Here is a 15,689-nt window from a genome sequence, read left to right on the forward strand (position 1 = left end):
TATGTGGTTTGTTAAGCAAACACAGTATTTACATTTATTTCAAATCCATCTGTCTCTCTGCTAAAACAAATATTTCTGAAAAACCATTTATTTGAAGAGTTAAATTAAACTTGTGCAATGGCCAATTTGGTTATAATTAGGGAGAAAACTGCTGTGGCATTAATAATAATAATGCACCATGAGCAAAGCAGGAAGCAAGCTTAGACAAGATGCCAGTCCATTGTAGATCCCACTCACAAAGGCAAACATACCCATGCTTTTGGGTTGTGGAAAGCAAACTTTGGTAACTGGAAGAAATTCACACAGATACAGGAGCCAGGTATAGATTTTATGCCTTGGATGCTGTTATCTGTGGAGGAGCAGCAGTATTAATTACCATGCCACCACTGCTGGAGTAATTTTGTGGGTGTTTTTTGTACCCTTCATAGTTAGACACCATCTGTTTTTCCTGTATTTCTTGGGTGGAAAAGGTTTTATTGTGCTTATTGGAGGTGTAAACAGCAACCCCCATGGTTTTTGAGGTTTCTGGGAACTGCTGGTTCTTCTCAATCAAAATCGCTATGTTACTTAGACATGATTAAAGCAACTCTCCTCCTACACAACGTTTCCAGCTATTTTTATTTACAGAATATTGGCAAGGCAGTGACCTTGCAGTATTGATCACCAGACATGTAGTGTGATATTCCCAAAAACACGGTCATGCCAGTGTGTGACTCACCACAACAAAGTCCTAGGGGTGGGCTCCTGTGTTAGTGTGAGTGGTGATGACCATTGAATGCTCAGCCAGAAGTCATACAATGCACTCCTTATTGCACCACATCAACATTAAGCTATTTTAAATGGTCATTTTAATCAATTTTCACTAAACATTTAAAGTTTTGATCAATTTTCCTCTTCCCACTATGTTCTGGAAGAATTTTGAGAGATCTGTGACATAGTCAACTGTGGAAGCAGGAATACCAGTGTCTCTGGAGATAACCATATAACCATTTTTCATGTTTATGTTTGGTGGTAATGGTGTTTTTAGCATTATTGTTAAAAAGGGTGATTCTAATTGTTCAGCAATTGATGGGATGACTGGTGTCTCGGTTAATTTTCCTTGCCCTGGTTTAGCATCACTGGGTGTAGATGTCCTGGATGTTAGTGAGTGCATACCCTGTGATACATTCAGCTGATTGCACCACATTCTCCAGAGCCTTGCGGTCCTGCTGCACGCTGTTCTCAAACCAGGCACTAATAATTCCTATCAGAATACTTTCAGTGGTGGACGTTTAGAAGTTCTTTAGCATCTGGGTTTGCAACCTGAAATCATTGAGGCTTCTGAGATGCTATAGACAGTGCTTTGCCTTCTTCAACATTGTTGACATGCTTAGACCAGGCCAGATCCTCCATGTTGTGTACACCAAGGTATCTGAACCTGTACACCCTCTCTACCTGAGTGGTGTTAATACTGTGGGGGTGGAAGGGCCTCTGCTATTTTTACCCACAGTCCATAATCAGTTGCTTTTGTCATTGTTAAATGAAGTGTTCAGCCGCAGGTCCCTGAGCTTCGTGAATAGCTTAGAGGGGTGTATTGTGTTAATTGCAGAGCTATAGTCTATAAATGGCATTCGCATAGAATTCCATCTATTGTTGTCAAAGTGGGCCGTTACTACATGAAGTATAAAGGTGGTGGCATCTTAAGTGAATCTGCTGTAATGATATGTCAACTGTCATGGATCTAATTCTTTTGTCAGAGAAGAGCATATTTGATTTTTAACTTGCCTCTTGAAGCACTTCATTGCTATAGGCATTAGAGCGACAGAATGACAGTAATTCAGGAAGGTTGGATGTGATTTCTTATGTCCAGGGACAATGGTGGACCTTGTAAAGCATATTACTACAATAGACTAAGTTAAGGGAGAGATTGTATATTACCCTGAACAGTGGTGCAAATTGATCAGCACAGATCCTGAATCCATCTGGACATGCAGCCTTTCTGGTATTCACTTTCTTAAAAGCTCTCCTCATGGTGTGTTCCAACAAAGTGAATACAGTTCTGCTGCCACAGATGTATCAGACTGCTGGCTGCTATTAGCTGCATTTACATCAAACCACACATAAAAATTATTAAGCTTGTAAATAGATATTTTTTGTCTTTTTGTGCAATGTAAACAATTTTTTATCATAATAAACTGGACATACACAGCATTAATATTATGTTCTTAAATCTTGTTTTCTGAACTCATTTACACCCTACAAATAAAGTTCCATATCAAAAATATCACCACTTTCACCATTTGTGTTATTCTCAGATGCAGTGTGATCTTTACAGGGTCATGCACATTTTGGTTGAGTATAGCCAAGGATTTACTTCTGCATTAAAGCCTGGCATGCTTGGACCACCGTACTGATTTTTTTCAATATTATCCTTATTTTCCCCTATTGAATGGGTCCTTAGTGTAGTTAAAATGAGGTTTATGCCTGATGAAATGTAATATTCATTTGTAACTGGTGCTGAAGCAGTAGCGGAACGGTTTGCCAGGTCCTCCTCTCTTCTTATTTAATCTATAAGGAATAATGCACTTATCCATACCTTCTATTTATGTTGCTGTAAATGGCAATAGGATACAATTAACTTTTTGCATTCTTACCCTTGCAGCACCAGTTGTTTTTAAGCTATTTTCTTTTTCTCTTGCTTGTTTTAAAGACTTTATGCCTGTGAGTGAGGTTGTAGGTATTAGCATCTGGCCTTTTAATGTCCACTTCTGTTGTTTTCAGACATTTTTTCAGTGTTTTATGCAATTTCCACAAATTTCCTTTTTAATTGTTACTGTATGATCTTTTGCTCAGAATCAAACTTAACAAGTGTATACAGACCAAAGCTGTTTAATTATATCTCACATTGAAACTGCAAATGTATTAAATGGTCTGTAAAAACAAAATCCTATTCTTTTATAAGTCTTAATTTTTACAAAAGTTCATTAAAATATATTAGCAGTTTCCTTTTTTTGTATAGGTGGGTCTTGGCTTATAAACGAGATTTATTCCTATGAATGTGTGTAACCCGATTTTATATGTAAGTCTGAAGTATCAATAAAAAAAAAAAAATGGCAGTTATTGGGAAATTGCCAGAAATGCACAATGTATTTATTTTATAGAAAGATGTTTCACACTTAGTGGTAAAATGACAGTGGAGCCATATTACTGTTCTTTAAAAGAGCAAAGCATCAGTAAATGATTTATAATGAAATTGAACCATAAGTATGTACATATGTCAACCTTTATAGTTAAACATCCCTCAGTTTTTGATAATAATACTGTACCTCAGGGAGTTGGAAAAGGCATAATAATGACACAAAAATCTACCACTAACTGAAGACTGTAAAACATGTGCTGTCTTTGCTTAGGAATTTCTCAATGTCACTTCCTTTTCATAGTGGCAATGCTCCCTGTAACATCACAAGTGATACTTGTGCTTGCGAGTTCTACTGCTCAGCTAAACAGACAGCTGCCAGTCTGATTTAACCTTTGACGGAGTTTATTGTGCAGCCATGTTCCCTGCCAATTACATATATTGACATTTGTAAATATAAACACAAAATAACTAAGTTCATATTGTACATACCCTGTGCATCAATATTAGTTCCAGCTGCCTAATATTTATTCATCAAAACTAGTTTGTTCTTTTCATAAGTAAAAAGTGAAAGTTGCTAGATGAAGTGAAAATTGCATACGCAAGTTTTCAGCTCAGGTTTGCAAACTGGCAGCACCCAGCGTCAAAGCGGTGCTACTGTTCCTGTCTGGTGTCCCTTTATTTTTTAGATTCACATGTCTGATGCAGCTTTATCAAATACACTGAAATTAACCGTGTATCGTTTTTTTACTTTAGTTTAAGGCATCTGATTGTAATCAACCTGTAACCATATAATGGTGAATGGAATGGCCAAACTATTCCAAATACCATAGCTGCTTTAGCGTTGTTACTCTCAATGCACCACTCGGAGTATTTTAACACACTGTATCTGAGTGTGGAATCACAGCTATACAGCAGCTGATCAGAAAGCTCTACAGCAGATTGTGTCCAGAGCAAAGAGAATTATCTGGATATGGCTTACAGCACATGCTGCCTCAGCCATGGGCACAGTCTGTTTGAACATCTTCCATTCGGCAAACGCTTCAAAGCCTTTCCTGTAGGGACCTCGCAGTTCAGAAACAGTTTCATCCCAAGAGCTATAAACACCCTCAATCAATCCATCAAGTGGTCCCGGTAGAACTAATTGTACTAGTACAATTACCTCACTGTAAACTTGCATTACAGTTGTAATGTTGCACAACCTGAGCCACTTTTTCTTTCATATTGTATATTTTTCATTGTTTTTAACTTGCATTACAGTTGTAATGTTGCACAACCTGAGCCACTTTTTCTTTCATATTGTATATTTTTCATTGTTTTTATCATATTTTTATTATTATTTTTATTGTTATTTTACCATTTTGTAGGAAAAAACGTGTATGGAAGATTTGCATATTGAATCTCATTGTACCCATGCAATAGCAATAAAGGAATTTAATTCAACAGAAAAGAGCACTTATTTATAGATGATGATGACTAGCTTCTAAGTCAGTTTCGATTTCCAAGCACTACCTTCTTGGAGCTCTTTATCATTTTTAAGATGAAATACAGTAAAGTATGTATTACATTATACAGATAAATTTTTAACTTCATTTAAATATTTTCAATACTGTTAATAATGCGTGGACAGCGGTAGCGATGAACTAGTACCCCGTTCAGGTTGTATACATGCTGAGACTGACTTGACCCTGGATGGAATAATTAAACATGCTATGAAGATATCAGTGTTCTAAGCTTACAGATGGCTTGACATTTATTAAAGAGCTGATTGTGTGGCAATTGCTTACTTGGAGAAAGAAAGGAGGACAGGAATTGGGGGTTAGTACATCTGAAAGTGACAGTACTGCTGCAGTAAATTATTTTATCGAGGGTTGCACACGGCACAGCAAGCCTCTTGCGGGAGGCAGGAACAATCTCTGAATGGGGTGCCAGCTCGTCTCTACCACTGCTCCACCATACCCCCATGTTTTATGCATGCTTTAATTCCTATCATCATGAAAATGATATTAAGTATACTTCTTAGTATTTAAATTGTTCGGAGAGCTGTAATACCATCAATGTAATGTATTCTGTGTCCTGTCGGAGTAAGAGAAAGCCCATTTAAGAAGCACGTAATGATTCACGCACATAGGGTACATAGAAGAATGCATAGAACATGAAGCATTTAAAATACTACTTTAGTTACAATGGGATTTGAGAAACTTGTAAATTAAATGATTTTAAGATTAAATTTAATTATCTACTTTAATGATAAAATTAACTATGTGATTAAAGACATAACTGAGGGAGTTTTTTGTGTTTTCTGTGGTGTGAGAATTAATTTGGAAAAATACATTATGCTACTAAAAACTTTGTGTTTTGGTTTCTGATAAGGAGCCTTACAGGAATTTTTAAAGTTTTTTTTTTTCTTCTTTTGTTTATGAGGAATTTTTGTTTTTAGTTTTCACCTGCACAGGAGCAAAAGAAGCTAAATGTTTGAAGGAGCATTTGGAAAAGTTACTTGTTCTTGTTGTTTGTATTCAACTAGCGTAAGCAAGGCAGGGCAGTAATCTGCAGTAGCTGACGCCTGAATCTTTTTAAGTAAATAAACAGCGTCTTGGCAGCAAATAAGTAACAGACTCCTGGTCCAGTCCCACATGCTGGAAATGACTATCTATCTTCTGCAGCCAGGTGTTACATGGGCGTTCCACCTTGGCTTGGTCCAGTCACTCGGGTCCTCAACAATGTTGTTCGAGCAGACAAGATAGTAAGAAATTAACTAGCAACGGATATTTAGTAAGAAAGTTTTTCTAGATTGAATAGTTCTTAGCGGTCAGGAAAGTGGAGCAGTTAAGAGAGTGACAGCAGAAGGGTTAATTTATATGAAGGAATATGAAGAGTGCGAGTGGAGAGATGTTAAGTAAAGAATAAGAGGGGTACAAAATTAGGATAGCAGAAAGTTAACCTCATAGAAAAACAAGAGGCAGGGGTGGGGGGCGACTTGTTTTCAATCCTATCTTTTGTAAAAATTGATCTATTTGTATGGAATGATTACAATAAAATTAAAAAAAAAAAAAAAAAAACGGCAGGCAGTCAGTGTCGATATTACTGGAGCTTAAAGGGTCAGAAGGTGTAAAGAAAATTGTAGTTCTTTCATTTTTTTGGCTTAAACTTTTTCTAGTTTTACCATTTGTTAAATCATTAAATTTTAATAATAAAAAGTTGAGCAGTTTTTGTAATCCAAAGTTAAATTTTAATAATGACATTGGTGCAATGCAAGTCCTGTTAGATGTTGGAGTTGTTTTAGAGGATGGCTAGGAGGAGCCAGTCTTCTATGAGGATCCAACACCTTGAGCTCATTGAACTAGAGGAGGAGTTGGCTGGCCTGCGTTGCTGCAGGGACTTGGCAGACCTTGCCCAGTTTTTTTTTTTTTTTTTTTTTTTAAATCCGAACGATAGTATGCACCCCTAAGGTGCATACCCCCACAGGAGTAGATTACAGATCGGACATGTAGAAATATGTCGGCCACAGCCACAAGGTGCAAGGTAAAGGGTGCACACTGTCCGGGGGCGTCAACCCCAGAATTGGAAGTAATCAAACCATTTTCAGGTCCTTGAGGAGCTGGACATGTCTGAAGATTCTGAGGTGGTAGACATGCATGAGGAGCCCCAACAGGCCACCTCAAAACCAGTTCCCAGAAAACGAGAGTAAGTGGTATTTGGGTATTGAAGCACAGGCTTGCTCCAGAGACCAAGAGTTTCACACAGTTTGTTTCCTTGCAGATGCACAGGTGGTAGACCTCCCTGGAAGGATTGATAGGCTCTTGGTCAGAGTTGGGGTGGAATCTTCATTCTCCAAGCTGGAATAAATGACATGCATAAGGGTAGTCTGTCAGTTTTGCAGTCCAAACTTAGACTTAGGAACCAGGCTGAAGAGCAAAACCAACAAGGTAGTCTTCTGTGAAGTTCTGCCTGTGCTACATGCTTGTCCAGGTAAGATTGAGGAGATTAGAAGGATTAATGTGAAGAGCAAATGGTGCGAGTTTACTGTATGTGCCCCCTGTGAACCACAGGGGCACCAATGTGTTGGGGAGGAATATGAGTAGGTTATTCAAAGCTTGTTAAAAGTAAGATGGGGGCTGTTGATAGGGAGTTTAGGACAGGTCACGTTTAGAACTACACACAATAGAATAAAACAATAGTGTAAAAATAAAAATGCATAGTAGTGTAAATTCTAACCTAATACTTAAGTACAAAAGTAAAATGAGTAACACATTAAAAATAGAATGCTATTGCTAGAAGTATCAAAAATAAAACAAGTGAGTTGGAGTTGTATGTAGAGGATCATAATTATGATATTATAGCAATAACAGAAACCTCAGAGATGGGGATGACTTTAACATAGTTGGATATACTGTACATTTTAAGGAAGGATGGACAGAACAGGAAAGGAGGGGAAGTTGCTGATTATGTCAAACAATATTTAAATGCAAGTGTTCAGTTGGATGATGAGTCCCATCTTAGTGAGGACATGTGGCTTCGTCAGGAAAGCCCAATGCAGACAGTAATTTCAATACACATTTTTTTTTTATATATAATATTAAAAAGGCTAGTTTACAGGGGTGTGTCATAGTCATAAGGGACTTTACCCACGTATTAACTGAAATAATCTTGTAAATAGTGGAGCACGAGAGCAGGAGTTTTTAGAAGTAATCAGGGACTGTTTTTTAACACAGTAAGTTAGGCTGCCCACTGCATTGGTGTTTTATCTGGATTAAGTCGCACTCAATGCAACTGTTTGATCTCATTCAGGAAAAAATCCCAGTCGCCCCATAGGAAAAAGATTTTCCAAGACTAAGGCCATAAAGCTTATGAAACCGTTTCTGGACAAAGGCAAAACCATAACAGTTGCGTGGAGCTTTCACCTGCAGCTAAAGTCACTTCAGTACATATTTGGTTTGAGAGCATGCCCTTGTCGATCAAACATAGGAAGCTCTACAGTCAACTTGTGACTTTAAATTGTAGGAAGATAAATAAATCAAGGTAAATAATATTCGATCTGGCTTTTATATAACATGTTTTTTTTTTATAAAGACCATCACAAAACATACCAAACTGGGCTTTGCACATTACTTTGGCAAGATCCGTAAACCATGCTTTTTCTTTGAAAGACAGGTGTGGGGAAGACTGACTGGCAGGATGATGCCGGACCTCTTGCTGCATCCAAACGGTGTCATCTTTCACCTTTACACCTGGTGCAGCTGCGTTGTTCTTGTATGTGAGTGGATGTTTCTTGAGGGGAGGGCTTCTGTTCTCTTTCTCCGATGTAGAACCCTCATCCTCATTTGAGTTCACCTCTGTTACAGCAAGTCTTTATTTGAAAACAGCAGTGTCAGATCCAGCCGAGCGTGAACGTGACTGAGAGAATAAAACTGAATTTAAAAAAAAAAAAAGCTAACCTTTACAAGCACCATTTACACCAGCTGTTACATTTGATTTGAGTCTGTATGTTTTTACTGTATAATAGTAACAATAAGAGCAGCTTTCTACTCAAAACGTTTATTTTTGACACGGCAAGGCTTGAACCCGCAACCTGTTGATTGAGTCAGCCACGCTTACCACTGTACTACCAAAGCAGTCGTAACATCGATGTACACTAACCAGATTTCTTTTTCTTCAGTTAGTCTTGAATAAAGCGCATTTGTTTTGTTATACTTGTACCTTTTGTGAAAGTGCTTATTTGATATTTGGACTTCAGTCTTCACACATTATACACTTCATGTCAAAATTTTGTCGTTAGTACTAAAACATGAGTTTGTTTTTTAGGTATGTGTTCAACATTTCTGTCATGCAACGCTTACAAAGATCTTTGTAGACACAGAACACACATGAAGTGCATGTGTTCCAAATAACGATATATTATTTACACTATACAGCTCCCGACACATCACTAACAGATAAACGAGGCTTGAGCTGGGAGAGGGATTTTTGCCGTTTCTGCGACAGTGGAAGGATGGGATAGTAGGCTGCTTGCACTTATCGACACATTTACAACACAAAAGACGCAGACTGAGAGGTGCAAACAGACTTAAGGGTGGGGCCAGTTTTATGAGTTTTTTCATAGGCTTTGGTAATTCAAGTGGTAAGAGAAATATGTGAGAAAGGAGAATCACATGATAGGTTCAAAATATCAGGCGTAAGGCAGATCAGTTTTAGATAACGGGAGTTCATTAATGAGGTGTCAGGTAAATAAAGGCTTGAGCTAAAGGCTAAAACCAGCATAGCCAGAGGAAATTTAAATGTAAATGTGCCTCATCTGTGGAATGTAGAAATTGAATAAATACAGCCCCAAAGATTAAATGATTGAATGATTATTACATTATCACCTGTCTTTACTATATCCCCCTCTTCCAGATGATCGTTTTCAAATAATATTGCATTAGTGCGACGATGTTTTCTGATTGGTACTTTCGGGTCATAAAATGATTTCTTCAAAATGTCACATATATTTATTTGTCTGTTTCTTTTCTGCCCGGTGCTGCATTGACATCGTGCACCAGAAGGCGTGAGCTTATTCAATGCGAGCAGAACCACGCAGGTGGCCGGTTGCTTGCCCTATAACACGCTTGACTTGACGGCAATCAATGCATATGTGCAAGGCATGCACGGGGGCCACTGAGAAGAGTGTTCATGGCTCATCAGTTGTATCGTGATCGTGACAGAGAGTAAAAGTGAAAAAAAACACTAATTTTTACAAGTACTATAAATTTACATCGGCTGTTGCACACACAAATAAAATGTATGCTTTTATTGTATAATATTAACAATAAGAGGAGCTTACTACTCTACACCTCCAGATTATAAGTCTGTAGCTCTAACCACAGCACCATGGAAGCTGTCGTGTTGTACTTGCACCTTTTGTAAAGTGTTTATTTGATATTTGCCCATCAGCCTTCACACAGTTCATATCTACATTTTGTTATTTATTACTAAAACATGAAAAACTGTTTCGAGGCGGTTGGGGGTGCGGGGATGGTATAGCTTGCTGCTTATCAACACATTTAGAAGACAAAAGGCACTGATGGAGAGGTGCGAAGGGATTTAAGGTGGGCTGGATTTATGAGATTTTTCGTTGGCTCTGGTAATTCTAGTGTTAAGATTTGGTAAAAGTCTTGAGACTGATAGTGTGAGGGGATAATGTCTAATGTGCAGGTGTTGGATCAATAGTTACACTGTATATTTTATGACATCAGAGTTAACTTTGGAAAATAAAAGGTATAGAAGGAGAATTAAGTTGGTGAGCTCATGGGTATTTGGTATAAATTATTTCTGGACCTCTGTAATTTGGAAAAAAAGAAGGCAAAGCAATCAGGAGTAATTAAGTTTGTTGAGCAGTTCAGTTTAAAATTGTACTGCTTTGTAAAGCTAACCACCTTTTGAAAACCTCCTTGTAAGATTAATTTTCTTAAAATGAACACATAATTACCAATTGTTTAAAATGAAACAATCTTAGTTCTTCCCTGTACCAATAAAAATGACTTATTTTGTACAGATAACACAAAAATGCATGAAAATTGGCATGTTTAGTTCATCTTCTTCTTCTTTTGGCTGCTCCCGTTAGGGGTTGCAACAGCGGATCATCTTTTTCCATATCTTCCTGTCCTGTTCACATGCTCTGTCACCCCATCACCTGCATCTCCTCTGTCACCACATCCATAAACCTTCTCTTAGACCTTCCTCTTGTCTGGCAGCTCTGTCCTTTACATCATTTCTCTACTGATATACCCAGCATCTCTCTTCTGCATGTGTCCAAACCAACGTAATCTTGCCTTTCCTATTCATCCTCATCACATCCAATGCAAATCTTAGCATCTTTAAATCTGCCACCTCCAGCTGTCTCCTGCTTTCTTGTCAGTGTCAATGTCTCCAACCCATATAACAAAGCTTGTCTCACTACCGTCCTGTAGACCTTCCCTTTCACTCTTGCTGATACCCGTCTCTCAACAAATTACTCCTGACACACTTCTCCACCAAACCACCATGCCTGCACTCTCTTTTTTACCCCTCTTCCACAATTCCCGTTACTCTGTACTGTTGATCCCAACTCCCTCTCATTTACACACATGTATTCTGTCTTGTTCCTACTGACCTTCATTCCTCTCCTCTCTAGGGCATATCTTCACTTCTCCAGGGTCTCCTCAACCTGCTCACTACTCTTGCGACAGATCACAATGTCATCGGCAAACACCATACTCCACAGGGCCTCCTGTCTAATCTCATCTGTCAACCTGTCCATCGCCATTGCAAATAAGAAAGGGCTCAAAGCCAATCCCTGATGCAATCCCATGTTTAGTTCTATAACCTTAAGTGTCAAAACAAACCTTAATGAATAGGATTGTCGCAATACTAAAATACCCAACTTCAATACAATACTTTACACAGTTAAAGTATTCAGTGTGGTTTTAGATACCACACACAGAAGTGAGTGGATAATGGAAGCATGCAAAATTGAATTTCAGAATATATAACATAAAGGAATAGAACATTAATAATGACACTTCAGAAGTCTCCAAGACTGCATATCTCTGTGTCTTTTGTTGGCTGAGGCATGGTGGTTAGAACTGCTGCTTCACAGCTTATATCATATATTTGACCACAATAATCAGTCCAGCATCTCTCCTAGCCCACAGGAACACTTCCACATTGACTTTAATACACTTAGCAGAAATTGGTGAATATTACAAAAATTTCTATAATTTCATCAAACTCCTTGGCCATGTAGGAGATGAAATCAAAATTCTAAAGTACAGTGATCCCAGGAGAATGTAAATATTTAGGACTAAAAGTCTAGTTTCACTGACTGTCTTTAAATAATACTCTTTCAATGTAGGGTGATGATACCATTGTAGTACTTAACATATTCATAATGCATACTGTATTAAATAATAAGTATCTTTTATAAATGCACATTCAATTTACTTTGGTGGCTTCATTCCATTATTGTTGAGAGAAGTTATCTTAATTAGATTTTTATTGTTTTTAGAGTTTTGTTTTTTTTTAAGTGCATACTAAGGTTGAATTCTTTATGGTATATATATTCAATTACTCTTTTTTGCTTCAGTGCTTATTGTTGCTTGACTCTAATTTTTAAATATACAAGTGTATTTTGCTATGATTATACTGGTTAATACCATAGAAAAGATCTATTATTAACATTACTCTTTCAGAGTTTGTCAAAAATGTTTATCATAAATACATTAGTAGGTGTAATAATACAAATTTATCAGTTTTATATAACAGAAAAATACTAGTTAATCAGAAGCATGTTAACTTTCAGATTTCATACTGCATTGTTCATAACTTTATCCCTTTTCATGTCAAGTTCTTTAGTAGTAACAGCTTTATTTCTGCAATTGAATAACCCTACAAAAATTTTCTTTTAGTGTTGATAATAAAACTTTTCCTTTTTTTTCTTTTTTATTTTAGGCTTTTGGGCATTTTTTGGAAATGTGCAAGGATAGGTAAGAAATGCCTACTAATTATTTAATATAGTTTAAGCCCAGTTCTTGCATTTTCCTTGATGCAGTTAAAAAAAAAAAAGAAATTACTTGAAAAAGTTCATCATTTTGACTGACCAATTAGTAGCCTGGTATAAATTTACATAATGATTGTAGCTTTTCATTTTACCTATGGAGATTTCATTTTCACATTGGAAATTGCCTTTAGTTTCTTTTGCTTAATTAGTGGCACCGTCATTCAGTTCTTTACTTTTTTATATGAATCCAGATTTTTAAATATAAATAAGGATATTGTAGCAGAACAAAGGGGTTATAAAAGGTAAAGGTAGATATCAGCATAGATTCTCTAAACAGGTTAATTAACTTGATTTTTCAAATATGTTTTTAAATTCTTGAAATTTATTTATTTATTTTACTTTTTTACAGGAGAACGAAAAAGCCCCTATGTTGCAGCATGTTGTGTGATTATGGCCTTCAGTATTTTGTTTGCACAGTAGCCTGTTGTCCACATTTTATGAAGAACAGAAACAAATGAGATGCAATATGCAATATTCTCAATTGGTGCATTTTTATAAATTATTGGAAGCTGTTTGCTAGCCTTAAAAATGTTTCACATAATAAATATGCCACATTTCTAAAGTGGACCAGTGAACTTTCCATGATGATATGTAATCTTTGGTTCTGACTTAACATTCACTTGTAAATAATCTATGTATTTGGCTTCATTGCTTTACTTTTATTACTGGCATATTCATTAAATTTCTGTGGGGACACAATTATAATAAATATTTATGCATTTTCAATCAGTGTTTCATATGATTATATTTCACCAGGTGTAACATGGCTAAAGTAATGGGTTTCTGTAAGGAAGATTTTTTTAGAAGTCCATTCATAGAATCTGAGTTTGCATTGGAAGGTAGTGTGTTACCACTTATCCAGTCTTTAAAGGCAAAGTATCTTTGTGTTCATCTCAGTGTTTCTGTTAATATGAAATGTACCTTTTTAAAATGTTAATAGTGCTACTGAAATGAAATTCATTAAAATACCCAAAATAAATATTTTGTGATATTAAATATAGCAGTATTAATAGTATTACAGTATTGGCATGTGCATATTTTTTTCTGTAACAGGACCTTAATAAGGACTGTTTTCAAATTTCCACACACCAATGTGATAAGATTATGCAGAAAATCAGTAAGTCATTTTCTAACAGGCTTAGGCTCCACCAGACCCATGCGACTCAGTTCGGGACTATCTTAGCTAACATAGGACGCAAGGCAGGAACAAACTCTGGAGATGCCACCAGTCCATCACAGAGCAAACAGACACGCACCCTAGTCACCCACTAGGGTCAGTTTTGGGAATGCCAATCCACCTGCATGTCTTTAGACTGTGGGAGGAAACTGTAGCATCCAGGAAAAAACCCATGCAGACATGGAGAGAGCGTTCAAACTCCACCAGGCAGGACCCAGGATGCAAACCCTGGTCACCTTACTACAAGGCAACAGCACTACCACAGCTCCATCATGCCACCCTGTGCAAAGAGTGACAAATTAAATAATTAAAATAATTAGGGATGTAGATTTTGGTTAATTGGTGGTAATTAGTATTTGCAGGAGCACAGTCCAGATATACAGTGGTACAGTAAAGAGTTTGAACAGGATTTCCACGGCTGTTTAAGCATGTACAATGTGTTTTTTTTTTTTATTATTATTATTTTTGCTTTCTTGCATCATTTTAATGCATATACATTCATGACCCAGCAATTATATTGAAAATTAAGTACGGTGGTGCATGTGCCCCCTCTGCTGTATGCCTTTTCAAAATTACTGCAAACTGTCCGTTTTATGTGCAGCTATGTCCCCCATTTTCCTATTGTAAAAAAATTTTACAATTTTAATATGTATAGGAATACTCTGAAAAGATACAACTTTGTAAAATATTAATTTTCCAGCTATTGTGTGATGTAGATATGACGATCTATTTGACATCTTGTTTGAAGGTTTCCATTAGTTGGGATGCACTCTCGACACCCTGGACATAGTAGCAATAGAGAGAATGAAAACAATACTGAATGACATTATGAACAATGTTGCACATCCTCTCTCTGGCACACTCTATCCAGCAGGGGACACTAGCACCCTGGTTGGAATAAGTTCTTTTGTAATTGCGATGTGTTACACAACCTGAAACTATATACAGTAGATATGATATTAAAAGGCGATACTCCTCCCATAGTGATACGGCGGTAAGAAATCACATAGGATAAATAACTTGGCTTTCTTTAATGACAATTTATGCGGCATAACAGATGAGGAAGCCATGACAAGACTTTTCACTGAAGTGGGAGCTCGATGTATACAGTCTGCCATTTTCGTCGCTGTGCTGGAAGGATTTTCAGGATCGGATGACGTTATCTCCCATCAGTCTGTCAGCTTCAAAGGTATGCCGGGCAATGTTCCAAGGTTTAATACCCTTTCTCCATGTGCTGGCCTCCACTTAGGTAAATCATGCCATGCCAAACAAGGAAAAGAAGATCCAACGTCATGCTGACTCTGTCACACAGAAATAGTACAATGCCCATTTTTGTCGTTGTCCCTTTCCTGTCTTCTAATGCTTGCCTAGCAGTTCTAAATGACGAGCCCCATGTGCTAAATCTGGCCTTGTGTTAGCTGTACATGTGAGAAGCAGATTTATAAAATATTTTTTGTACATAGCACAGTGGCATATTAAACCATATAAACTTATTACACACACTAACACTGTGTGTGTCAAGAAAGGCAATATTCCAGCATAATGCCTCGCTGTAACTGTCTGCCAAGTCACATTTTCTTTTTAGTCATTCTTATGTGTGATCAGACCTTAGTATGTGTATGTGTATTTATTTACTTACCGAGTTTCTGTAAAGAGTCAAATTTTTTGTGGGGACAAATAAACTTCCAGTTATCTATCTAGATGGAGGGAGTCATTTGTTCCCCATTGTTAACAGTTTCAAGTATAACACCTACTTATTTGTCTTTTGAGACAAATTCAAGAAAAGAAAAATCATTGATGTGCAAGTTCGCTCAATATACACT

The 15,689-nt window shown here is 37.0% G+C and overlaps 1 protein-coding gene across 1 annotated transcript in view; it reads left to right on the plus strand.

The window, feature by feature from the left end:
• tmem167a (transmembrane protein 167A) overlaps positions 1-13,415 on the plus strand; it is a 32,342-nt gene extending 18,927 nt beyond the window's left edge. Inside the window, exons 3-4 of the mRNA XM_051929637.1 lie at positions 12,581-12,615; positions 13,039-13,415. Of these exons, the coding sequence (XP_051785597.1) occupies positions 12,581-12,615; positions 13,039-13,109 (106 nt within the window). The 3' untranslated portion in view covers positions 13,110-13,415. The remainder of the gene's footprint in view (positions 1-12,580; positions 12,616-13,038) is intronic.
• The last annotated feature ends 2,274 nt before the right edge of the window (positions 13,416-15,689 follow it).

The sequence above is a fragment of the Erpetoichthys calabaricus genome, chromosome 7, assembly GCF_900747795.2.
Source record: "Erpetoichthys calabaricus chromosome 7, fErpCal1.3, whole genome shotgun sequence".
NCBI classification, from domain to species: domain Eukaryota; kingdom Metazoa; phylum Chordata; class Cladistia; order Polypteriformes; family Polypteridae; genus Erpetoichthys; species Erpetoichthys calabaricus.